This window comes from Carcharodon carcharias, chromosome 10 (assembly GCF_017639515.1).
Source record: "Carcharodon carcharias isolate sCarCar2 chromosome 10, sCarCar2.pri, whole genome shotgun sequence".
Classification (NCBI taxonomy): domain Eukaryota; kingdom Metazoa; phylum Chordata; class Chondrichthyes; order Lamniformes; family Lamnidae; genus Carcharodon; species Carcharodon carcharias.
The window spans coordinates 43,762,576-43,789,416 of record NC_054476.1 but is presented as its reverse complement, the minus strand read 5'-3'; the positions used below and the strand labels follow the sequence as shown (position 1 = coordinate 43,789,416).

Here is a 26,841-nt window from a genome sequence, read left to right as displayed (position 1 = left end):
CAACAGGACAGACCCAGCAGAGGTGGTGGCACAGTGGTATGCATTTGGGAGGGAGTTACCCTGAGAGCCCTCAACATTGACTATGGACCCCCTGCTGATTACCACTGTCCCCCTTATCTCCTCCATTTGAACACCACTTGGAAGAAACACTGAGTGTGGCAAAGTGCAGAATGTACTCTGGGTGGGGGACTTCAATGCCCATCACCAAGACTGGCTTGGTAGCATCACTACTGACCAAGCTGGCCAAATTCTAAAGGACATAGACTGGGTCTGCAGCAGGTGGTGAGGAAACAAACAAGGGGGGAAAACCTGTTTGACCTCATTGTCACCAATATTTCTGTCACAGATGCGTCTGTGTCCATGACAGTATCTTTGTACATCTGCACATCGTTGTGGACATGAAGTCCCATCTTCACATTGAGGACACCTTGCATTGTGTTGTGTGGCACTCACATCGTGCTAAATCGAATAGGTTCAAACAGATCCAGCAACTCAAGACTGGGCATCCATAAGGCACTGTGGGCCATCAGCAGCAGCAGAATTGTACTCGAGCACAATCTGTAACCTCATGACCTGGTATATCTCCAACTCTTGCATTATCACCAAGCCAGGGGGTCAACTTTGGTTCAGTGAAGAGGGCAGGAGGGCAGGCCAGGAGCAACACCAGGCATACCTAAAAATGAAGTGTCAGCCTGGCGAAGCTACAACACAGGACTACTTGTGTGCCAAACAGCATAAGCAGCAAGTGGTGGACAGAGCTACGCCCTCCCACAATCAAAAGATCAGATCTAAGCTCTGCAGTCCTGCCTCATCCAGTCATGAATGGTGGCGGACAGCAAAACAAGTCACTGGAAGAGAAACCACCACGACTATCCCCTCCTCAATGATGGGGGAGCCCAGAACAACAGTGCAAAAGATAAGTTTGAAGCATTTGCAACAGTCTTCAGCCAGAAGTGCCAAGTAGATGATCCATCTCAGCCTCCTCTGGAGGTCCCCAGCATCACAGATACCAGTCTTCAACCAATTCAATTGACTCCACGTGATATCAAATGGCTGAAGGCACTGGATACAACAAAGGCTATGGGCCCTGACACCTTTCCGCCAATAGTACTGAAGACTTGTGTTTCAGAACTAGCCACGCCCCTAACCAAGCTGTTCCAGCGCAGCTACAACTCTGGCATCTACCTGGCAATGTGGAAAATTGCCCAGGTATGTCCTGTGCACTTAAAACAGGGCAAATCCAACCCGGCCAATTACCACCCATCTGTCTACTCTTAATCACCAACAAAGTGATGGAAGGTGTCAGTGACAATGCTCTTAAGTGGCACTTACACAGCAATAACCTGCTCACTGATGCTCAATTTGGTCTCCGCCAGGATCACTCAACTCCTTACCTAATCACAGTCTTGATCCAGACAAGGCTAAAAGAGCTAAACTCAAAAGGTGACATGAAGGTAGCATTTGACTGAGTGTGGCATCAAGGATCCCGAGCAAAACTGAAGTCAATGAGAATCAGGGAGAAAACTCTCTGCTGATTGGAGTCATACCTAGCACCAAGGAAGGTGATTGTGCTTGTAAATCATCTCAGGCGTAGGACATTGCTGTAGAAGTTCCTCAGGGTAGTGTCCTAGACCCAGCCACCTTGAGCTGCTTCATCAATGACCTTCTTTAATTATAAGGTCTGAAATAGGGATGTTCGCTGACGATTCCACAATGTTTAGCAGCATTTGCGCTTCCTCAGATAATGAAGTAGTCCGTGTCCAAATGCATGACCTGGACAACATTCAGGTTTGGGCTGACAAGGGGCAAGTTACATTTGTGCCGCACATATGCCAGGCAATGACCATCTCCAACGTGAGAATCTTACCATCTCCTCTTGCCGTTCAGTATCATTACCATTGCCGAATCACCCACAATCAACATCCTGGGGATTACCATTGACCAGAAACAGAACTGGGACAGCCGTGGCTACAAGAGTAGGTCAGAGGCTGGGAATTCTGCAGAGAGTAACTCACCTCCTGACTCCCCAAAGCCTGTCCACCACCTACAAAGCACAGTACAGAATTGTGATGGAATACTCTCCGCTTGTCTGCATGAGTGCAGCTCCAATAACACTCAAGAAGCTTGACACCATACAGGAAAAAAGCAGCCCGCTTGATCAGCACACCGTTCACCGCCGATGTGCAGTGGCAGCAGTGTGCACTACCTACAAGATAGACTGTAGCAGCTCACCAAGGCTCCTTTGACAGCGCCTTCCAAACTTACGACCTCTACCACCTGGAAGGACAAGGACAGCAGATGCATGGGAACACCACCACCTGCAAATTCCCCTCCAGGGCACACACTGTCCTGGCTTGGAATTACATCCCTGTTTGTTCATTGTCACTTGGTCAAAATTCTGGAACTCCCTTCCAACAGCACTATGGGTGTACCTACACCACGTGCACTGTAACGGTTCAATAAAGTGGCTCACCACCACCTTCTCAAGGGCAATTAGGGATGGCTAACAAATGTTGGCCTAGCCAGTGACACCCACATCCCGTGAAAGGTAAAAAGAAAAGGGAGACACAGGCTCCCTCAATCTGGAGGCCTATTACTACCAGCAGTAATGAAACGCCATCTTTCATCCATCAACTTCAATTGGCAAGAACACTGGCAACATCCCAAAGGCCTGCATCACCACGTCTCTCATCAAAGCAGTCCCTGAGGTCCATTGGATGCGCCCACGGGCTTGCTTCCCTCTTCACTACCGTGCAGCTGCAAGACCTCTCACAAAAATGACACAATCTTAACAGGTGACAATCATTTAATAAAGTGGATGACAACAACATAACAGTCAGCAAACTACAACGAATGAGCACCTATGATGATCCATGTATGTCTACAGTGATTTCTTATTTTTTCAACATGCACTGTACCACGGTGCTGCCCATCGCTGTCAGCTGTGCTGGAGGCAGGCCTCAATATCTCATTGGCCTGGATCACCTTAGCAGGTGACCTCTCATCACCCAAGGCTGTGAGAACCCTAGCCTTTTAGGAGAGCCTTGCCTGGTGGCAGGAATCTCCTCTGTCACTAAGGCACCCCGAGGTGCTGGTGTCACCGGCAGATGGGTAAAGGAAATGCTCTCACCATCAGGAGCACCCTGAGAGGAAACCCCAGATGGAGACTATTGCTCACCATCCTTAGGTCCATGTTTATCTCCCTGTTTACATGACAGGGATGAGGGTGGAGACTCTAAGTGTCCTGCGCCCTCTCGCATTGGCACTGCCTGATTGAGCACAGGCTCATTGCAATGGTTTACAGGTCTGCATGTATGCCCAGCACCCTCTGAATGTACTTCTGTTTCTGGATCTCCATGAGAGTCACCAATCTATCAATGGGGGAAGCTGATGAGAGAGAGAGATCACAGAAACTCATGACCTGGATGGACTCCTCCACTGTCCTTACCAGGATATATATACCTCTGGAAGGGTCCGCCAGATATTCATGCATCTCTTTTTGGACATCCCGAGGCTCGTCATCTGCATGGGGCTCATCATCTTCCTGGTCTCCTGCATTCCACCTAGTACTGGAGTCCTGGACTGTCCCAGCCTCCAACAGCCAGTTTGGTGTTCGTATGTTGCTCAAGTCAGTTGGTACTACCGTGTTGGCTGACGCACGTATTCCCACCAAGGTGCAAGGTGGCTGGTGGAAGGTGCAGAGCAAGAAGCGGTGCGCACCTTGAGATCCCCTCCTCTTCTTCAGCGGTCAATGCTGGTCCTTCAGGGCTGGAGGCTGCTGGGGACGATAACTGACCTTTTGAAGAGAGCACAACGATGAGTAACACTCAGCACTGCAGGTGAACATTTCATCACTGCATCTCTCATAGAGGATTTCCACAAATGATTCTTGTCACTGAGGTGTTCATCTCCAGTCATTGCCACACATACAAGCTTTGCTCCCCCCATCTCAGAGTCCTCCCTCGCCCCCAGGGCCAATTAAGATTCCTTTTGATGCTTTCTACCCCCGGTACCACCTCTGGTCTCTCCTTGTTCAGCTGACACCTCCCCCCCCGCCCCCACCAAACCTCTTGCACAGCCAGGTCCAGGATGTCTTTGTCCATTTTGTCAGCACTGTCAGCTCTCAAGGCCCAGCTCCTGCCAAGACAGCAGGATAATGATGAGTTCCATATCTTGAGGGATCAAACCCTCAGTGCACACCCTAGCCCTTAAGAGCCTGGCAGGATGCCCAGGCTCCTGGAGTAGTCATTGTGTGCATGTGCAGAGCACTCATCCACTCCCCTGCCTAACTCCGCCCATGCACTCCACATGCATAACCTCATAGGGGTGTGCCCACTTCAAGAGTTAGAATCCTCACTCGGTCTTGGAGCACAGAGAAGGTTCTTCAGTCCTTTGCAGCACTGTAGCCAAGTCCTACAGAAGACCCATGGCTACTGACCTCCTCTGCAGGCCTCCATCCAGAGCAGCTTGGTCAGGTGGGGATGTCTCCTCTTCTATCCGGCGGGAGGAGACCCTCCTGCCATTTGATCACAGCATCGAGGAGAGCACGAAAGGATTCATCATCGAACCGTGGGACTGCCTGTGCCCGTGCCTCTGCCATTATTCCAGGTAGATAACTGTATGGCCTTCTCACAATCTGTACCAGTAGGTGAAGAAGTGGAGACAGTCAACAGTCATTGTGAGCTTCTCAGGACGGCTTAGACTGGCAAGGATAGACGTAGTCCTGTCTGCAGAAGATTTTACTGAGTACCCTGGTACTGCTTGCTGCACTCCTGATGCAACTCCTTTCTTGGCCTGCTGCATGCTTTTAGTGGTCCTTTACCTGCCTGACAGCAGCTCCTCCCTGGTCAGTGCCCATCCCGTCACATCCCATCCTGGGCCTCCTATTTGTTGGCATTCCCGCCATTCGCCATTAATTAGCTATGCAGTGCATGATTGCGGTGGGACCGTAGGATTGAGTGGGCCTGCTTCCACTGATGTCACCACCACCCCCTTATCGCCATGGAAATCAAACCCTAGTTATTGCGTAACTCAAAAATGGCTTAAGGCAGTCAACAAAGCTATCATTCCAGATAAGTATCCAGTTCCTACAATCCAAGAACTATTAGCATCATTTCATGACTCCGTAGCCTTCACGATGCTTAAGATGAATCAGGTCTGCCTCCTGATGCCACTAGCGGAGAAAAGCCAATATCTTCTGGTTTTTGTTACCAATGAGGGCGTGTTTCAGTACACAAACCTATGAACCAAGTGCAGCATCTAGCGCATTCCAGAAGATCGTTTCTTCAGTCTTTTCAGATGTAAGTACTTAACAACATTGTTGTCCATGGAAGGAGCAAAACAAAACATGAACAGTTATTATCAACGTGTTCGCTCAACTCTAACAACACCATTTGATGCTAAACAAGGACAAGTGCATGTTCTCGGCACCCAAGATTGACTTTCTGGGGTACAGAGTGACTGCAGTTAGGATAAAGCCTACACATGACAACATCAAGCCATTCACGCATTCCTGACCCTGTCTAATGTGAAAGAGTTGCCATCGTTCTTTGGCACTACTAGCTTTTATCACAAAGAATTTCCTAAGTATGCAGAGATCGCTGACCCTCTTTGGTAGCTACTGCATAAAGACTCACAGTGGATATGGACAATCATACAGCAAACAACATTTGACACATTAAAGGTGAAGACAGCATCTCCACCAATCCTCGCTCATTTCAACCCACATGTGGAAACATATGTCACAACACATACATCAAGAAATGTGATAGGAGCTGTACTCTCAGTACATTGAGTGAAGTGAACAACCAATCACTTACACATCGTGCCTGTTGTGGGAAACAATGCAAACTCTCTACTGGAGAGCGGGAGGCATTAGCCTGAATCTATGCTTGTGAACATTGGCACATGGTAGAAAGTTCACTCTCCACACTGATCACCAGGCACTGACTACATTGTTTGCCATATCAGGTTCTGGTCATCAACCTCTATGCACCTGCAGATAGTAAGATTGTCTTCATCAATGCAACTTTGAGGTTGAGTATCTTGCAGGTTCATGCAACTGAGTTCATCATGCAAAACCACAACCTCAGGTTCATAGGTCTCAGTGCCATCATCGGAGACCTTCATATAAAGACTATTTCTGTGTTTAGAGAAAATAGGCAAGCTGAACTCTAAGAAATGACTCAAATGTAGATATGTCTTGTTCAGGATTGTTTAATTTAAAATAAGGTATTTTGTTTTACATGGGAGAAAAGATGTAATGTTCAGTTGTTTTGGTGTTTGATTGTGTGTCTGTTTACTGCTCACTGTGTATGATTGAGTTAACCCTGGCTGTGGTTACTTAGAGAGAGTGAGACTGAACTGAGGCTAGCAGCTGTATGTATGGGAGCAGATATTTTAAAGTATTGTCAATAAAGCTCCTGCACATACAGAACCTGTTGCATCATCTCTGCATATCTCTGAGGCCTAAAACGCAGCAGCAGGACTGGAGGAGGTTAGAGTTGGGAGAGACAATTTGGAGCAATTTGAAAATTAGGATGAAAATTTTAAAGTCAATGTGTTGCTTAACTCAGAACTGATATACTTCTTGATGCCTGTTCTACAGCAGGGAGGCGACAGTGCAGCATGATAGTCTGGTTTTGATATGAGGAATCACTTCAGTGCAAAGCAGATAACATCCCAACCATTGCTGCTTAATGTGGGACAGGATGTCGATATTCTGTCTCTGCCTCCTCCTTCCAAATGCTCCTGTTTCTGTGTCATAAATGAGTAAATCAGATAGTTTTTGTATTGGCAATAAATGTTGATTTCCCTCCCGTTTTTATTGGTCCTCTGGAACACAAATATCTGTGATCTAGTCTGCAATTGTGCGATTATTGATAAGTCGTGAGTGTCTGATGTTGCTGGAAGAGAATTTTTTGCTATTTTGTTTCAAACTGTCATCTTAGTCTAGCCATTGCAAAGTTAGCACCAACGTTGACAGTTTAAATGATGGTTTAATCAGAACTGAGATGAAAATATGGCACCTATCCAGAGTTTGCCAATGAAAGAGCTAATTATATAAGTGCACTATGTAGGCAATCATTTATCTGGGGTTATAAAAGTGACTGTTGACTGGATTAGATTAGACTGAGATTTTGCTTTGAGTTCATGGTATCTGATAGCTGAACAAAAATCCATTTGGGTATATCCCCAGAATATTGTATTGTTCAATTTAGGATGTGCTAAGCTGATCAAATTGTGTTTAAGAAATTTATGGATATTGAACTCATGAGTATTGCTCTCTGTTTAATGTATGATTGAATTGTGTTCAAGTTTATATAATTTTCTCAAATACAGTACTGAACCGAATGCCTGATTTCACCGCTACTCTGCTTTGTTTATGAACTAGAATAAAAATGTTTCAAAATGTTATTGGCTAGATTTTCAGTGGATCACAACAATATGGGCAGAATTTTACAGCCCCGTTTTGGCGGGGATGGGGCCATAAAATGCGGCAAGACATTCTAAACCTCATTGGCTTCGGCTGCCATAACATTTCGCCCATATGTGTGGGCACATAGTGGGAGGCCAGTGTGCTCCAGGATGGGTGTATTATAGTCTATAATTGGAATAGTTATTTTTAAATTGAGAAACTTGGAGAAAGGACAAAGACTCAATACAGGAGATGACTGAGAGCTAAATGGTCCAGAAGAGAAGATAAGGTAACTCACGAATCACTTGGGCCAGAATTTTCACATTGGTGTGCAGGGTGGGCCCGGCACGCCAATGCATAAAATGACATGTGGCGATGTCGGGCGTTTGTCCCAACGTCATCGCGCATCATTCTGATCTATCGTTCGGCAGGCATGCACCGGAGGCAGCTGAGCACCTGCCGAACAGTCAAAGGCCTGTTAAGGCCATTAGGAAACTAATTTAGATAGTTAACAGGACTGCCCATCCAACCTTAAGGTTGACGGGCAGGCGAAGAGCTCAAGTGGCCTTCGCATTTATCAGGAAATCTCATCCACAGGTGGGATGAGGTTTCCTGAAGGTTTTATTAAATAAATAAATATTTTTTTCACAATTCATAAAAGGAGTGCAGACCCCGTTTCTCCCTCCTCCCCCTGCCTGCACAGCGCTGAGTGTTAACGGCCGTGTGTCACGCAGGGCGGGCCTTAATTGCCTGCCCACATAAAATGGCGGAGCGCAGCCAATTGTGGGGGGCAATCGGCTCCGCTCCTGCCCACGCCCACTCCCGACCGGCCTGCCCGACAGGCAGAAAATTCTGCCCACTGAGTTTGGAGTTCAAAAATCAGTGGGAAGAAAGGAAGGCTGAAGTAAACAAGAGGTTCCATCATTTTTGAAGTTTGGGAAAGAAGACCTTAGAGTAGGAAGCAAAGTAATGATTCTTGATTTCAATGAAGTTAAGATGCAGGAAGGAAGATGAGAAATTGGGAGGCATATTTGGAGCTCAGGATAAGGTTCAGAGCAGAAATAATCATGTGATTATTGATTAAAATGTAAAACGTTGGGTGAGAAAGGAACCACCTCTCAGATAACTACTTGAGTAAGTGTTGTAGTGTGGCCTTGTCACTTATTTGTAATAGAGGTAATCTGCAGATAGCTTTCTTAAACATTAAGTTTAGTTACGATACAGCCAGCAGCAACTACACATGTGCTTTCAACTCCTTTTCCAACTCTACACTGACTGTGAGGGTAACCCACACTGCTAACGCATTGGTTTACACAGATCATGTGATCTTACATCACAGGACTATTCTTAAAGGTACAGCCCAATTTTATCAAAACCATAATTACCACATTCCTCCCCCTTTAACTTTGCTGTAGATATTGTATTTACAAGTATATTTATCTCATGACATTATAATATTTATACAGGTCATGAAATTTACAATTTCAGTCTTTCAGGTGGTTTCCGTATTCCTGTGGAACATCACAGCTCCATGACTTCAGATTCTTTTTCAGGATCCACATTTTCAGGAACTGCATGAACATCAGGTACCTCAGTGGGTGCTTGCAGTTCAGTGTCTTCCACTCTGATAGAGACATCAGACATGTCAGTCCTTGGTTGATTATCTTCAACATGAAACGCTGGTTCAGTAATGGTTACAGGTGAAACCATATCTTGTTATGAAATCTCTCTTTTTCTTAAGTGATCCACATGCTTACAGGTGGTCCGGCCTTCCACATCCACATGGTATGATAATGGTCTGGTCACTGAACTTACTTCACCCGGTAACTACTTTGGTCCTCCACCTAAATTCTTTACATTTACTGCTTCTCCAACAGTAAATTGTCTCTCACGACTATGCAAGTCATGTGCAGCTTTTTTGGTTTCCTTGACTCATCTCTACCTTCCCCTCCAAATTTGGAAATATTAGGCTCAGTCTTGTCCTAAGACAGCACCTCTTTAACAATTCTGCAGGTGCTCCTCCTGTCGTCATGTGGTGGGGCGGCAGGGGTTGTTCTGTAGTGAAAAAGAAAGCGTGCAATCTTTGTCTCCCATGAATCACCTGTTAACTTCTTCATGCCCGCCTTAAAAGCTTGAACTGCCCTTTCAGCCAGTCCGTTTGATGATGGATAGTATGGTGTGGTCTTCACATGGGTGATACTGTTGAGGTTGATAAATCGTTGGAACTCAGCACTCGCAGTGCTATAATCGGATACAACTGCTTCTGGTAGTCTGTGGATGGTGAAGCTCTGGTGTTGTTTCTCTATTGTAGCGCCCGAAGTTGGTGACTTCACCTCATAAACACCTAACCACTTATAATCAGTAGAAACATGGTTCCAAAGAAGGGTCCGATTTAGTCAATGTGTAACTGCACATAGGGTCTACCAGGCCACTCCCATGGGTGCAATGGAGCTGCCACCAGCAACTTTTGCAACTGCTGACATTGCACACAGTGCTTTACCATATTTTCAATATCGCTATTCATCCCCGGCCACCATGGGTAGCTGCATGCTATGGTCTTCATTTGGGAGATCTTTGGATGGGCACTGTGGAGTTCAACTAAAGGTGGCTTCCTTCCCTTTGGAGGAATTATTATCCATGCACCCCGCATTAGGATGCCATCTTGACTGCTCATCTCGGTTGAAGAATGGTTTCATTTCATCAGAGGCTGGCTCCTGGGACCAACCATGTAACACTTGGTCTCACACTCGAGATAGGACTGGGTTCCGACTCGCCCAGTCTCGGATCTGTCTATCACATACTGGCGAGGAATCTAGTAAATTTAATTGTGAAGCAACTCAGGGCATCAGCATTTGCGATGTGAATGCCAGGCCTATGCACAAAGGTGTATTCATAAGCCAAAATTAGGGTCCATTGTTATATTCTTGCTGAGGCTATGGGTGATATAGCCTTTTCCTCACTAAACAAACCCAAAAGTGGTTTGTGGTCTGATACAATCATGAAATGCCGGCTGTGCACGTATTGGTGAAATTTTTTACACCTTTTCAATCTGAGAATATCCTTTTTCAGCTCTGGTAAGTCTCCTGGATACAAAGCCTATTGGCTGCTCTAGTACCGCTCGCAACCCCCATGTTAGCAGCAGGTCTTTTGGCTGGTCAGAATATATTAACAGATTGGATGACTGTAACAGCTGTTTCATTTTCATGAAAGCTTCTTTTTGGGGTACCTCCCAAGACCAATATTGGTTCCTTCTTGGCGGTGAATGCAAAGGGGCCAGAACTGTAGATTAATTAGGTTAAAATTGCCCATAATAATTTATCATTCCTAAAAATGATTTAAGTTCAGAGATGTTCTTGGGTGCAGGTGCCTGTCTTATTACTTTAACCTTCTCTTCCATCGGGTGTAACCCCTGAGAATCCACTCGATGGCCCAAATAGATTACTTTGCTTGAACAGTGCATTTTCCTTTTTCAGTCACATTCCTGCTTATAAAAAGCATTCTGGGACATCCTCTAGGATGTCCTTCTCAGTGAATCCGGTTATCAGCACATTGTCTAAGTAGACTACAACCTAAGGTAGTTCCTGCAGTAAGCTTTCCATTGTTCTCTGAAAGATGGCACAGGCTGAGGAAACACCGAAAGGCAAGCGTGTATATTGGTGCAACCCTTTGTGGGTCTTAATTGTGACAAATTCCCAGGAGGCATCATCCAACTCTAATAGCTGTTATGCGTGACTCATGTCAAGCTTCGTATATGTTCCTTCCTGCTAGCTTGGCATATAGGTCTTTGATTTTTGGAATGGGGTACCTGTCCAGTTTGGTTGCTCTGTTGACCATTAGTTTATAGTCTCCACAAATTAGGACGCTTTGGCCTGGTTTAAGGACAGGGATTATGGGTGCTGCCCATTCTGAGAACTGAACTGCTTTTATGACACTCAACCTGTCTAGCTGGTTCAGCTCAGTGTCAACCTTCTCTCACTGGACGTATGGCACCGGTCTTGCGTTCATGAAGTGAGGGATTGCTTCTGGATCCACGTAAATCTTGGCCTGCAGGCCTTGAATTTTTCCCAGTTCCTCCTTGAAGATGGTGGAATAGTTTTTAACCAGCTCTGGTAGCCCACTTGCTCTCAACTGGAAGATTTCAGACCAGCTTAATTTAATCTCCTTTAACCAATCCCGCCCAAGAAGGTTTGGCCCTTGACCTACTACCACCATCACGGGTAGCTGCACTGATTGGTTTCTGTAATGGACAGTTGCCCTGCTGATACCTTTTACTTGGATTTTTTCACCTGTGTATGTTTTCAGTTTGTCAGATGTTTGTTCCAGATTTAATTGATGTTCACCTATATTTAAATATCTGAATGTGTGTTCTCCAATTACAGTAGTGGGAGCTCCTGTGTCTACTTCCATTTTTACTGGTTTACCATTCACTTGTACTTTAACAAATATTGGCTCTGTCTTCCCAACTTTCATGTCAAACAATGAATAGATGTCAGAGTTTATTGTTTCAGGCTCTTCCATTCTGTAGATTTCACTGGGCTTCTCCTGTGGTTTGCAAGCCTGTTTAAATCTCTCTTTGCATTGTCTCATTATATGTCCACTTTTGTGATAAAAGTAACATCCTACTTTTTTAAACTGCCAATCACTAAAGTACTGATTGTTTCCATGTCAATTAAAGTTGTTCTTTGACTTAACTGCTAAATTATTTTTTGGTTAACGGGAGCTGGTTCCCACTTTGCGCTGGAGTCTCGTTTTGTCGCGCCACTTTCGGCTGACTGTTCCCATCCGATTTGGCGTACAGTGCCATTTTGCACCCCTTCTCTTGCTTGTGAATCTCTTACAGTTCTTTCCAAGACCACACTATTTCTAACGCCTTCTTAAAATCCAGTTTCACTTCAGATAACAATCTTCTCTGAATAGTGTCTTCTTTCACACCACACACTGAATGATCTCTGAGCATGTCATTCAGAGTCTCACCAAACTCGCAACTTTGCCAATCTCTCCACATAACTGATTCCTGTCATTCCTGGAACCATTCTTGTAAACCTTTTTTGCACTCTTTCCAACGCCTTCACATCCTCCCGAAAGTGTGATACCCAGAACTGGACACAATACTCCAGTTGAGGTTGAACCAGTGTTTTATAAAGGTTCACCATAACTTCCTTGCTTTTTTTTACTCTATTTATAAAGCACAGGATCACATATGCCTTATTGGCCACTTAATTATTGCTAATGCTTGTAATTTGTCATGGTATGCCATGGTATGTGGCAGACCCTGTGATCTTTACAATCTGCCGTAACCAATATGTTTTTTGCCAAACATAACCAGATTTTTAACAATTATGCTAATTAGTTATCATGCTATTCAACCCAAAGTGTGTTGGAGAAAGCTGCTGGTTTTAGGACTTAATGCCAGGAGTTGGTTGAATGAAAATGGTGATAGCCAATACAAAGTTGGAAGATTGATGGGTGAGAGTTGTAAGTTGAGTGAAGAGGAGCAATGGGAATCAAAACTAAAATTATGAATTGGTTGTAATAACAAAGGTGAGATAGTGCTGGGATTGAGGGAGAGAGAGCAACCATGCCTGTTTGATTGTGAGAGTAAGTTCAAAACAGCACAGGCCGAGAGTGGAGTGAATTACCATTCAATCAACATAACTTTATGGAGCAGAATTATTTTGGTTTTTAGCCCAACTGTCCATGATTTCTGACAAACATTTCCATGGCAAATCACTAGTAGTATTTATCCATTGTTCCCAGAATCACTGTCATTTTTGTTCTCCTTCAATCTACATTATGACTGAGCTCAACATGCCTGTTGGACAATGTTAAATTGAAAATAAATGTTTTGTGTAAAGAAACAATCCTGGAACGGGTGGTTCAAGCTTATTGCTTGGATGATGTTCATAAACCATTCAAGCATTTGTGGCACCATTGAAAATGCTTGAATGAGTTACTGTTTTGGACCTTGCTGCAGACTATTAACTTGTATAAAATTAAAGTATTCTCTGTCAAAGTGATTGGACCTTATTTTGCAAACCAAAAATTGTCGTGGGCTTAAAAAGATACAAGGCTGTCGGTCAATTCCATCTGTGAAGCTTTCTGGTAATGACCTGATCAATTGTGAAATTTGCTCAGAGAGATCTTCATTAAGATATTGTGTTATCACCTGAACTGTGACTCAGTTATTAGAAAACATATTTTCTAAAATGCCTCCCAGGCATGAGATGCAATTTGCTTGGATGAAATTGTTTTATCTTACACAATCCTCCAGTGAAAAGGTATAGCCTTGTATGTCGCTGGTAATTAAACTTAGTCATTTTACAATTTGGTTAGAAGTCATATTACCTGGATTACAATTTACAAGCGTGTTTTTATAAAGTATTTTTTAACATGGAAATTTATTTTTAATTGATAAACTCTTTGGTATCTCATTGTTGATACAGGAAACTTTTTGACAGTTGTGTGCTGGCCATTTTTTGTCAACTTATTTACATGTTAAACCTGAATGCTCACCCCATAAAATTGTAACTTCTTGAAATATTACTAAAATAGGGGTCATTTCTATGTAGCTTGCTGATGAATTAGCTGTGTGCGTCCTTGTTTTATATTTGATTGTGTGTATTGTCAGCACTCTTACCTCTTAGTCAGAGAGTTGACCCGTCTGGCTGCGAAATAGTGCAAGATGACGTCAGGTGAGTGTCCCGACATCATCGTGCACTCCCGTGATACCTTGTTTGGTAGGCACGCGCGACAGCCAGAAGCGTGCCTGTTGACAATTAGCCCATTAAGGGGGCAATTGAAAGCAATTTTTCGTGGCCTGTCCACTTTTGCGGTTGGCAGATGGGCCAACTGGCCAGGTGGTCTTTACGTTTTTGCTCAAACCTCAATCCAGGGTGGGTTGAAATGCCTGTGGGGAAATAAAATAAAAAGAGATACCTGGGGACTGTTTTTTTATGAGGTATGCTTTCAGGTGCTTGATTGTGCTGCATGGACATATTTTGCAGCATTTTTGTTGGTTCATTTATGCTGTGGAGGTCTGCAGCTCCCCTAAGGCAACTGTCTACCTTCAGGGAGCTCAGTGGAGCGCTCGCCAGCACCCGCGGTGACATCGGTGCCCACCCGCTTCCTGCCCCCACTGGCAGTGCTGAGCCTTTCTCAGAGCAGGTTTCACGCTGGCTGGCCATTAATTGGCCAGCCAAAGTGAAATCGTGGTCGGGAGTCCATCTCCCATCCATTCCTGGGCCAGCCGATCGCCCGACAAGCGAACAGGTCAGGCCTTGAGCACGTGATCTAGGCTGACATTTCAACACGTTACTGAGGGACTGCTGCACTGTTGGAGGTGTACTTCTTTCAGATTAGATGTTAAACCATTGCTCCTGGCAGTTCATGTGGATGTAAAACAAATCAATCGCAATATGCAAAGAGCAGCAATTTCTCACAGTCTCCTGGCCAACATTCATCACGAAACCAACATCATTGAAACAAATTAAATCATTATTCTCAATGCTGTTTATGGACCTTTCTGTGAGCATATAGGCTGCCATGTTTATCTACAAAACAACGGTGACAACATTATAAATGGACTTCAATTTGATTTATTTTATTCCAACACACGCCACTGTTGCAATAATGAGGTATACTATGATCAAGAGGTTGTGTTGTACCATTTCATTTTTCTCTGAGTGAATTTTTTGTCAATTGTGAATTTATGAAGCATTAGCTGATTGATAAATATGATATGTTAAACCTACCTCACCTACTTACCCCTTCAGTTATCGCATCAAATGAGACTTGGGTGGTCTGCACATTCCTGATCAAATCACCATAAACCTTTCAAGAGAGTTTAGACATAGATTGCAGATTTGAAATATCGCCTGATTGTTACATTCATATATCTATGAGAACACGAGGATAAAGTTACTGTTGAATTCTATCAGTAGGTAAGAGGATGCCCAACTTTATTGGGCACTTTCGAGGTCCCAAAAGATCTGTACTTAAGTGGTAAATTTCACGTTACATTTATTTTGGTTTCCTTATTCTTATTTACACATGCACATGTGCATTAGGAAAGAAAGGCCTGCAATTCAAGACCACCACAAATCCCAAAGCACTTTATCACCCAATGAAGTACTCTTTGAAATTTGGTCACTGTTGTAATGTAGGGAACAGGAAAGCCAATATGTGCACAGCAAGCTCCCACAAACAGCAACATGATCATGACCAGATAATCAGCTTTTGTGATACTCATTGAGCATAAATGTCGGCCGGGACACTTCCCCGGCCTGTCTTCAAATACTGTCATTTGATCTTTTAAGTCCACCTGAGAGGGCAGACAGGTCCTCAGTTTAACAGCACCTTTGACACTGTCCCATTCCCTCAGTACTGCACTAGTGTGTGAGGCTAGATTTTATGTTCATGTCCTGGAGTGCCACTTAAGCCTGCAACATTCTGACTCAGACTAGAATGCTACCAACTTGAGCTATAGCTGACACACTTATTGCATACGGATGATCAAAAGGATATTTCCTAGAGAAAAAAACTTAACATCATTTGAATCAGTGTTGCAAATAAACAGAAATTGGATGAAATGTGTCTGAGAGGCAAGTCCTGGCGTAAGGGAATCTTCTTATTAACCCAGGCTGATGCTGTTCATATCATATTCTGTCACTGTCTTACATCTTTTCAACTTTTCCTGTAAGAGAATAATGTATCTGAATGTGAAGTGTGTGATTTTTGACATCCCACATCTACAACTATGGCTTGATTTGAGCATCTTTCTGTTATTGTATATTTTTGGTTCCTTTTTTCAAACCTGATATTGGTTTTATGTCAAGGAGGTTTTCCTTGGTTGGAGAGTGGTATTCTAATGGCTCCCTATGCTGGGACAAAGGGCTCAACTTTGAGAGGATGGCAGAGGTGGATTAGAGGGCAGGGGAGTGGGCAAATTTGCGCTGCAACATGTCAGCTGCCCTAGGTGAAGCACCTCCGCATGAATTTTCATAGGCAGCTTCTCGGGGAGGACAACTACTTGCCCAGTAGCAGCAGGCAGGAAATATTGTTCATTAAGGCAGCAGTTGAGAAGTGCTTGAAGAATTGAGGTTTTACCAGACCCCAAACCTTGTTAGCACCTCGTCCAAGCAAATGAGGTGGCTGCACAACGGAAAACCGTTGACTAAAGCGACAGCCATTTAAAATTATGTATAAAAAGAGTAATCATTCAGCAGAAGCGGATGCACATCCACTAACTTGCCATATTTGAAGCGGAGCTGAGCCATGAGATTAGTGATGGAGAGAGAGGGTTTTGGAGAACGTCACTTTATTAAAGATGCAAGGGAAGTTTGGCAGCTGAGGTCCCAGTGCCTGACACATTTTCTGACAGTGGAGCGATCTACTCAGTGGTGTGCTGGAACAATAGGGAGGAGCAGCAGACCCAGCAACAAAAGCAGTCGATGGGCCAGAGGTTTATATGGCCTGAACGCGTGAGAAAATGTCAGCCACGTGTCCCGACGTCACCGTGCTGCTGAGCGATGTTACGGTTGGCGGGTGCGCGTGGGAGTCGGAAGCGCACCAATCGACAATTAAGGCAATTAAAAAGCCAATTATTTACAATTTTACGTGGCCCGTGTGATTTTGCGGTCAGTGCACAGGCCACACAGACAGGCGGCCATCCCGGGCAGAATAAAAGGCGACCAGAGCCGTGGCAATGCGAGTAGGTAGGAGTTTAGGCGAGAGTTCCTTGTAGGTGCTCTCCTGACAGTTATTTGCATTTTCTGTTTTCTGGAGGACCATTTGGCTTACAAGCTATCTTAGGGGTTTTCTCCCAGGTACACTATCCTGTGTCATCTGTATTCCAGCTAATGGGGATTGTCTACTCCGCTGGAGGGACCTCCTCCTCTGAGGAGGAGAGGGCCAGAAGGCAGAGCAGGGCTGATGTCTGCCGGCAGTGTCCCAGAGAGTGACCAGCGGAAAGAGAGGCGCAGCCAGATGGGGTGCAGGGCAAGTTGGAAAGGTCCGCAGAAGATGCTGTTATCCTGCAGCGAGAGTCTACAGGAAACACCTCAGCTACCTAAACATGTCAGAAGTCCAGTGCCCAAAGAGGCTCCACCTCTCTAAGGAGACTGTAACCTACATATGCTATATGATTGGCCCTGAGATCATCTCAAACTGTGTCGGTGGCCACCCGATTCCAGTGGCTTTGAAAGTGACAGTGGCCCTGACCTTCTTTGCCTCCAGTTCCTTTCAAAGGTCAGCGGAAGATCTATGCAGTGTCTCCCAATCTACTGCCTACAGCTGCATCAAGCTAGTCACTGACTCTCTGTTCAGATGGGTGATGAATTTCATTCATTTCCAGACTGATGATGCCAGCTAGAGGCTTTGTTGCATTTGATGGCTTCCCCCGCATCCAGGATGCCAGAGTTTGCACTCATGTGGCCGTAAAAGGTGCCAGCGGGTGAGCTGGGTGCCTCCGCAATGGAAAGGGCTTCCATTCCATCAATGTCCAGATTGTGTGCAACCACAGGGATACAGATTTTGCAGTTGTGCGCCAGGTACCCAGGCAGCTCCCATGAAACATACATCCTGCGGCACTCCCAGATGCCAAGTCTTTTCAGTGCTCCAGCTTGGTTGGATGGTTGGCTCCTAGGTAACAAAGGCTATCGCCTGAAAAGGTGGCTCATGCCACCACTCTGACACCCAAGGAGAGAAGCAGATGAGTGGTACAATACAAGTCATGCCTTTACAAGGGCAGTAATTGAGAGGGTCATTGGCCTGCTCAAGATGAGGCCCCGCTACCTGGACAAATCGGGGAACACTGTAATATCCTCCAGAGCACGTCTCGCTTAGTGTCATTGTGTGCTGCACTCTGGACAATCTGGCTCTCTCAAGCGGGGTAACCTATTGGAGGATGAAGACAGTGAGGCAGCTCCCCAGGCCTCAGAGGACGACTCAACTGATGGGTCTGATGAGGAGCTAAAGGAGGCCCAGAGTGAGGGTGTGGCTGCAGAAGTGATGAACCTTGCGGAAGGCAGGGAGACCAGGGATGCCTTGACTCTCCATTCATTCATTTAGGCATCCCAGGCATGGCTTGAAAGTGAGGGCAAGGGTGATGACCCCTTACTGAACATTCCTGATGCGGCCTTCCTGTGACCCTTTTGTCAACTAACTGCCTCTGAAATAACGTATGCAGCTCTTCTCGTCGGTCACAAGCTACTTCATGCCCAACACCTATGAGAAACATAAAGCTCATTCAGACCATGAAACACACTAACATCTTTAACTGGGGTCATGTTTGCACAATCTGAACATTGAACATGTTTCAACTAAAGTTATATCACCCGTGACAAGCCCTCTTGTGTTTATACTACCTTAAACTACTGCTTGCGAGTGCCACGTCTGGGTGCCCTCTCCCCTCTCTGGCAGTGTTATTAGAGGCAGCCTGCTGACTCTGATGGCCTGTCGGCCCTCATGACTCTGGCAGACATCCTCTGGCTGGCGGAACCTGTGCAGGCCCCGCCTGGGAGGGGGTGTCTAGCACCATGACTGGGCACTCCCTCAGTTATCACTGTCTCATTAAATGCCATGGGCACTGGCAGAGGGGCAGAGGAGTTGCTGTCTTCATCTCGAGCGCCCTGAGAGAAGTCTGCAGATGCGACATGCAGTTGGTCCGCCAGCATGAGGTTGGTTTGATCCTCCCTGCTCATCATTGATGGACGGGCACCTAGCAGAGTGTCTAGGTGCCTAATCCATATCTCACACTGGCAGAGGCCTGCTGAGGTCATCTCAAACCTGAAGAGGGTCAGGATGCTGGGCACCCCACCATCTGTTCGTGAGTGCTCCAGTGCATTTTGGCTTTTTTTCTCCTGTACGGACACAAGTGCATTCATTAGACCATCCACTAACTGCAGCACCATTCCGGCCTCGCAACCCATCCCCCAGATGAGCCAGCTTGAGTTGAGGTGCCCATCACATTGGCACTCGTCACCCTTCTATACAAACAAGGTAAAGTGGCACATCTCCCACCCTTGGCAGGCCAAGGGTACAATTTGGCACTATGCTTCTCACACCCCTGAACGCCATGATTAACGGCCACCCTTCAAGACATTTATAATCACCTCCATGCCAACTTGGTGCTAACCCTTGCTGAGCGCAGAAGATCATTGAATCATTCTGGGTGCCCGCTCACCTGGGCAGCCACCTCCATCCAGACCTTTTTTGCCTGGTATGGTGGCCTCCTCTTGCCACCCCGTGGCATGAGTATTTCATGCCAGGCAGTCACTGGGCCACTAGAGCATGCAGGCACTCATCTAAGAATCATGGGGCCGAGTGCCCACTGGCATTGCCCTCCCGTCTGCCGAGCCCACTGTGTGCTGAGGCCATCGCTGCTGCCAAATATTTGAGTCTCTTTTGGACAACTCCCTCAGGCTCCTCCCCAACTCCTGACAGCCTTGAGGGAGCTGCCTGGGCTGTTTTTATAACCCCTTCAGGTCACCATTTGACCCAGCGCCCACCATGTTCCCACCCTCACTGGTAGTGCTGCGGCAATGTCCGTGTGTGTGTTTTACTCTGGCTGGCCCTTAATTGGCTAGCCAGTGTGAAATCATGTGTCAAATACTATCACGGCTGGAAGCGGATATCAAGTCTGCTTCTGGGACTGCCAACCACGTGTGCCCAACATGCCCAAAATTCAGGCCATGGTGTTCACGGATGCAGAGATACTCATTGAGAGGCAGGAGGGGCCAGAAGATGAAACCTGCAAAATTGAGTGTACCACAAGAGGATCAACTTCCTGAGCATGTCAGAGCAGCAGAGCTGCAAACCTCTGCACCTTTCAAGGCAGACAGTGTCTGAGCTGTGTGCACTCCTCAAGAACATACAAACAAGGAGCAGGTGTGGGCCATTCAGCCGCTTGAGCCTGCTCTGCCATTTAATAAGATCATGGCTGATCTGATAGTAACCCGAAATCTGCATCCCACCTAATCCTGATAACCTATTACCTCTTTGCTTACAAGAATCTATCCACCTCTGCCTTAAAAAATTCAAAGACTCTGCTACCACCACCTTTTCAGGAAGAGAGTTCCAAAGACCCACGACCCTCTGAGTGGAAAAATTTCACCTCATCTCAGTTTTAAATGGGCGACCCCTGATTTTAAAAAGTCACCCCTAGTTCTAGATTTTTCCACAAGAGGAGACACCCTGTCCCCATCCACCCTGGCAAGGCCCCTCAGAATCTTCTATGTTTCAATCAAGTCACCCTTCTATCAAGTCACTCTTCTAAACTCTGGCAGATACAAGCCTAGATACAAGCCTAGACTTGTATCTTCTATAGTGAAAACTGATGCAAAATACCTGTTCAATTCATCTGCCATCTCTTTGTTTTCTGTTATCAATTCTCCTAATGCCTCAAGGTGCAGGGCCTATGCCAGTAGCTGTCGAGCTGACAGTAACCTTGAATTTTCTAGCTTTGGGCTCTTTTCAGGAGTTGGCAGCTTAACCTATCTGGGATCTCACAACTGGCAGCCCACAGCTCCATATCTCAGGGGACAGATCACTTTTTGCGAGGCTTTCTGAAGGCTTTGACATCGCCTTCAGCACAGATAAGGCCAGTCATACACAGAAGGCCATGGGGTTTGCCTCAGTGACAGTTATGCCGAGAATCCTATGATTCCCTCAGGTGGAGGTCATGATCGACTGCAAATATTGTTGCCATCAAAGCCCCATCATCTCATTCCAGAGCATTCGTCAATAGGAAGGGTTTCCACTCATAAACATGATTTGTATGCGACCAATGATAAAGCTTCCTTCATGTACATGCAAGGTTTCCCAGCAGTTGCACTGATTCATTCCAAGATAGTCTCAGGCGTCGCTGCTGTTTGTTCCACCACACAGCCTCTGTGAATGGTTCCTGGTGGACAAGAGGTACCTGGTAAAGAGGTGGCTGCTGACCTCTGTGCGAAACCCCACAACAGGAACGATATAACCATTGCCATTTCAGCACAAGGGCCACCACTGAGGAGGAAATTGGCATCCTAAGGATGCAGTTCTGGTGCTTTGATGGGGGGTGGGGGTGTTGGCGGTGGTGCCCTACATTTCCCCCTTTCAAGGGTTTCCTGCATTGTTGTGGTCTGTTGTGCTCTGCCATTCAGTGAGGAGTGGACCTGCAGGAGGCCACCTCTTCGAAGGATCAAGATCTTGAGGAGGATCAACCTGAGCTGCCATCAAGACCACCAAGAGATCATGTAGGGACTTCCTGACCACGATGGCAGGAAAGCCCTGGAAGGTCTGATCCAGGAATGCTTTTCATAAGCATGGCAGATCCTCCAATGGAAAACTCTAAATCAACCTGCCATTTTAAAAAAAATCAGCCCCTCTCCAGAGTGCAAGGATGGATGCATTTTTAATCGGGTTTAGCATTCATGATGCAGCAAGTCTGCAAAAACATGTGGCCACATATCATTCTCAGACCACACACAGGCAGGATTTAGTGACAACATTGCTATACCCCATAACAAATGGTATGAAAAGTGTCACTTTTCCAACCCACACATTTTACTCATATTGAAGTTCATGGACTTAACAGAAGCTTCACAATGTGAACCCAGGCGAACCCCTTGGTGATGCTATCGCCACTTCTCTGCCCTCTTGTGAGAGTTCCTGGATGATTTTCCCCCTGTGTTGGGGGGAGGTGGGGGGGGGGGCGGGGTGCGGATATGGAGGCAGGCTACTCGAATGGTTTTCCTGGGCAGCTGAGATGCCTGTGGATTCCTTCCTCAGGGTCATGGTGTACATGAGATCACGGTGATAGACTGCATCAGTATATTTGTGCAGGTATGAAATCGGTAATGGGGGAAAAGCCTTATCTTGTGTCACAGTCAGAGGGGTGGTGATGGCGAATTCAGAAGATGAGTTCCCTAGGGTGGTGGCACCATCTGCATCGTCCCTTCCTGCCTCAGCCCTTTTATGGTCCATCTGCATGGTCACAATTACCATGTGTGGGAGAACACCTGATTGGATATACAGTGATCCATGTGCCATCACTGCAATGGATTCACCAATGCTGAATGGACTGCTTCTGCTCCTGCTCTAATTTCTTGTGTTCCTATGTTACATTGTGTTGCCAATGCCATGAATGGTCTCCATTTTCATCGCAAGGGACCGCACTGTCTCAGAAAACTCTGTCAGTTGCTAATCCACAAGCACCCAGTTTTGAGGTTCTGCATCTCTGGTTGGAGCTGTACTCCTCCTCTGATGGGGGCTGCCCCTGCCTCCAACCCCTGCTCCTGCTCACATGTGATATGATGCTGACCTTGAGCCACTGGTTCTAATGTCACCTGAGGCCACACTGAGGTGTGTGTATCTGCGCAGGTGGAGGGGATGCTTGATTCCTATGTCAGTGGTTCCCCAGAGTGCGAGTCAACCTCAGAGGCGACTGTGGCCTCCTCACTCACTGCTGCTGATCCTATGGCATTGGCCCGGTGTGAGAGAGAAAACATCAGTTACTCTCTGTCCTTTGTCTCAGCAGATCCTACAGCAGACATTTTTCAGCACATCAAGTGGTATCTGCTGGACATGACTTTGAGTTGGAAACTGCTCTAAAGTGCTTCTTCCATGGATCATTCAATATACTATCACTCTCTCTCTTCTGCACACCAGTCTTGCCATTGCTAACTGCATCCACTGCAGCCACCCTGCTAATATCAAGGGTCTCCTCCTCCCCTATGAGCGTCAAGGTTGCCAGAGCCACTCCACCTCACACCCCCTCCCCCTCACCAATCTTCCCCGCAGGCACTGTGTGCTCATTTCCCTTGCAATGTGAGGATGGAGAGGTCAGTTACACTTAACCTTCCCATTTGCCCACCTGATTCGCTATCATTCTATTTTCCCAAGGCTTGGATTACCAGCCTCCTAACCTTACATTGCTCTGTTCATTTGTCTCATGTGAGGTTTGTCAATGGGCAGTGATCTCCTCAGGGTACCTAATCACTGACTGCCTTGGGGCCTCATGCTCAGAGATGTGCCATCCCTGTAAGATGCTCAGGCCAACATCTTGACTTTGTTGCCAGAATGCAGAAGGCCTTCAAAGCCCTTCCTGTATTGAACCCAAGTTCTGCTGTGCATGCTGTGGCAGCTGACCTCTCTGGTGACCTCCAGCCATGTCTCCTTTGTTTGTCTGGCAGGCATCTTTCTGCTGTTCTGGGGGCAACAAAATATTCTTCCTGGCTTGGACCTCAACTAGCATGACCTCCAGAGAGGTATCTATGAACTTGGGAGCCACCTTACCAGTAGAGACTGCCATGTCACTGCGCTGATAGACTGTTTCCTCAGAGGGCTGATTCTCTTTGGCTTCTTATTCATTGAATTGAAATGGGCCCTTTAAGCAGGGTGCGCTACTTCTAACTCCCACTGTTCACCATTAGATGGATATCATTGGAGGCATTTCCCGGAGAAGGCTGTCATTCTGTGCACTCTACCCTCCAGTGGAAATAGTCCCAAAATAAGGATGTTGCCAAGATTGGGCAAATCCAGCTCAGATTCTTTAGTGTTTCATCATAAACTTCAAAATCAGATCAATCTAAGGTTACATTTTAATATTGCTTATGGTTCTCAGTTTCGAATTGTTCCGCGTGCAGACCATATTGGGTATGAGCTGACCATAACAATAATGAAATCAACAGACTGGTTGCAAAATTAAGACAAAGCAGCCAGATTTCATTGGATAGATCTGATGAATGGTCACAACAATTAAAACCTTTTAGCACCATCAGAAATCACAGAAGTCGACACACGTGATGGATTCTGCTAAAGAGATAATGCACAGGAAATGGCTGAGATAGAGCCTGTATGAAAGAAAGCGGCTCTGCTAAGATATTGACAACAGCAGCTTTAAAACCAGTGCTGGAATAAGGTTGATCGTTCTGGGACCAACATCAAAATCAAGAGGATATGATGCACCAGTGTGGCTTTTCCTTTTTGTTCTTTCTCACATAAATCAGCCTTGGTCAAACCCTCATCCAGATAACTGTTCAGTTTCAGTCAATCAGAGAAAGTGGGCAGGATAACCCAACAGGTCTGCCAAAGGAAGACCCCAACATGGGTCAGAAAGGCTTCAACTGCACAAAGATCTTGAAACTGCTGCAACCACCAATTGAGAGAAGACCTAGAGAGAAGGCTACTCCCTCTGCCTCTCACTACTGAGGGATCTGAGGGGTTGCAGTGAGATGATGCTTGCCAAGGACAGGAAGAAGAAGACAACCTTTCAAACTAAGCAGGCATGGATGGAAGTATCGAGGAAGTCTGCAGCAGAAGTGTGGACCTTCCAACCTGGAGACAGTGCACAAAGCGGATCCTATGCCTCAGGAGGCCAGGATAGGTGGTGGCATAATATTTCAGGTGCCAAGCCCCATACTCTGACTTATCTGGTATTCTCCCTCTCCCTCCAGGTGCCACTTCGCATCCCCATCTGAGCAGCCAACACTCATACACACCCTCATCCTATTTCCCTCTCACACCCATGCCTCACAGTGATTTCCATAAATGGTGTCATTCCCTCCTAACCACACAAGCTATTAGAAACACTGACACTCCTTCTGCTTTCTCTCCTCACAGGAGCACACAACCTCGGGGAGAGGTACAGACCCTCTAGTGGTGCTAGAATGACAGGCACCTTGATGGTCCACTACCTGCTCCACGGAGAAGGAGGTCCTGGTCAAAGAAGCTACAGATATCAGCAATGATCTGCCATGAAAGCCAAAGCCCCTAAGGTGCAGGCGCTCCAACATGTTGGGAGAGGTGATCCTCTGGATGTAGACCCTCTGTTGGGGGTCCTGCCTCAGTGGAGCTGGATCTGTGTGTCTATCTCCTTACCTGTGGAGCGGCGTGTGGCTAAGGAGGAAGGAGGTGTTGCTCCTGCTGGAGCTTCTCCTTCTGTTCCATACCAGAGGTGCAAGGTGCAGCTGCATAACCTGGTCCTATGTCGTGGGGAAGGTTGACAGCAGGGAAAGACAGCTGAAGGTGAGTGAGGTGCAAGACAGGTGAAGTGTCTTAGAAGAAGTTGGCAATCAGCTATAAGACCATTCTCAGAAGAAGTGCGGTAAGTGTAGACTCTCACCTGGCCATGGCTGGAGTTCTTCAGTTTCACTGAACAAAGCCTCCCCAGCTTGTCAGTTTCATTGAAGGAGCACCTGTTGCTTTGCACCCATCTTGGTGACCCTGGCGAGTAGTTGACAGCTCAGGAAATAGGTTCACTAGCTGTTAAATGTAGAATCCTTGGTTGAAACAGAACTAAATTACCTATTAGAACATTTAAATGACTTACCTGATAGCAACATGGGGGTTTCCTGCTCACCTCCAAACTTGCCCGGATGAAATCTGCAAGTGGGTGAAATGATGTTGGGATCTCAAACTGACGGCACCTTTAGGGGATATAACACCCAGCAGCACCGAGTCCTGCCTACCCTTGCCTGTAAAACTCCACCCCTCTCCCCTGCCATCTGTTTCATTCTGCCTATTTTTTTATAGCATAACTATTAAATTAGAGTTAGAAGTTAAATCAGACAGCATTTTCTTACACAAAGAATAGTGGAAACCTTGAACTATCTTCGCCAGAAAGCTGTGGGTGATGGGTCAATTGAGATGTTCAAGGTTGAGTTCAATAGATTATTCCTAGAAAGAAGAGTATTTAGAGATATGGGGCAAAGGCAGGTAATGGGATTGGGTTACAGATCAGCCAAGCTTCATTAGAATGGTGGAACAGATTCAAGGGCTTAAATAGCATACTCCTGTTCCTCTGTTTCTTTCTATCTTTGTAAATTTTCTGAGTGAATCTGATAATTTAGTACCAAATATTTAGGACTGTTTGTGTGAAGCAGTCGTTTAACCCACCATTCTGGTTTAGATTTGAGGCAATGTCCAGAGGTGAAAATCAAGGTGTACTGTAAAGCCTTCTGTGTATTTCAATGTCCCTGTTGCTATTGACTATATTCCTTCAGAAGTTAATAAAGACCGTGTGTGGGCTTGAACAACAACTTACTATTTACTCTCTGCCATGACTGATGAAAATAGGAATACTGATTATGGCTTAAAATGTTACCTTTTAATTTTTTTTGCAATGATGCTCTTCTTTCAGGTGGATGGCGTGCTGTGCTTGGCTGATCTCCTCACTAATGAAACAAACTCTGAAGCAACTCGTGCAGAAGCTGCAGCAGTGGTGTCACAGATTACCTCTCCACACCTCACCTTCACACAGCATCTCAGCAGCTTCTTAGAGAATATGGAGGACATTGTAACAGCACTTATCAGTGAGTATGTCTCGAGCACAGCTTGATTAATGAGAAGCTAATCTGAGAGGAGCAAGTTGAACTCTATGCTTTTCAGCAGGGGATAAGAGATTTCATTTGTCTAGTTTTGTTTCCAATCAAGCTTAAGTGAGA

The 26,841-nt window shown here is 46.0% G+C and overlaps 1 protein-coding gene across 1 annotated transcript in view; it reads left to right on the top strand.

Moving 5' to 3' along the window:
- The window catches only part of LOC121283523 (protein inscuteable homolog), a 281,439-nt gene that overhangs the window by 153,462 nt on the left and 101,136 nt on the right, over positions 1–26,841 (top strand). Inside the window, exon 6 of the mRNA XM_041198199.1 lies at positions 26,538–26,709. Coding sequence (XP_041054133.1) covers positions 26,538–26,709 — 172 coding nt within the window. The remainder of the gene's footprint in view (positions 1–26,537; positions 26,710–26,841) is intronic.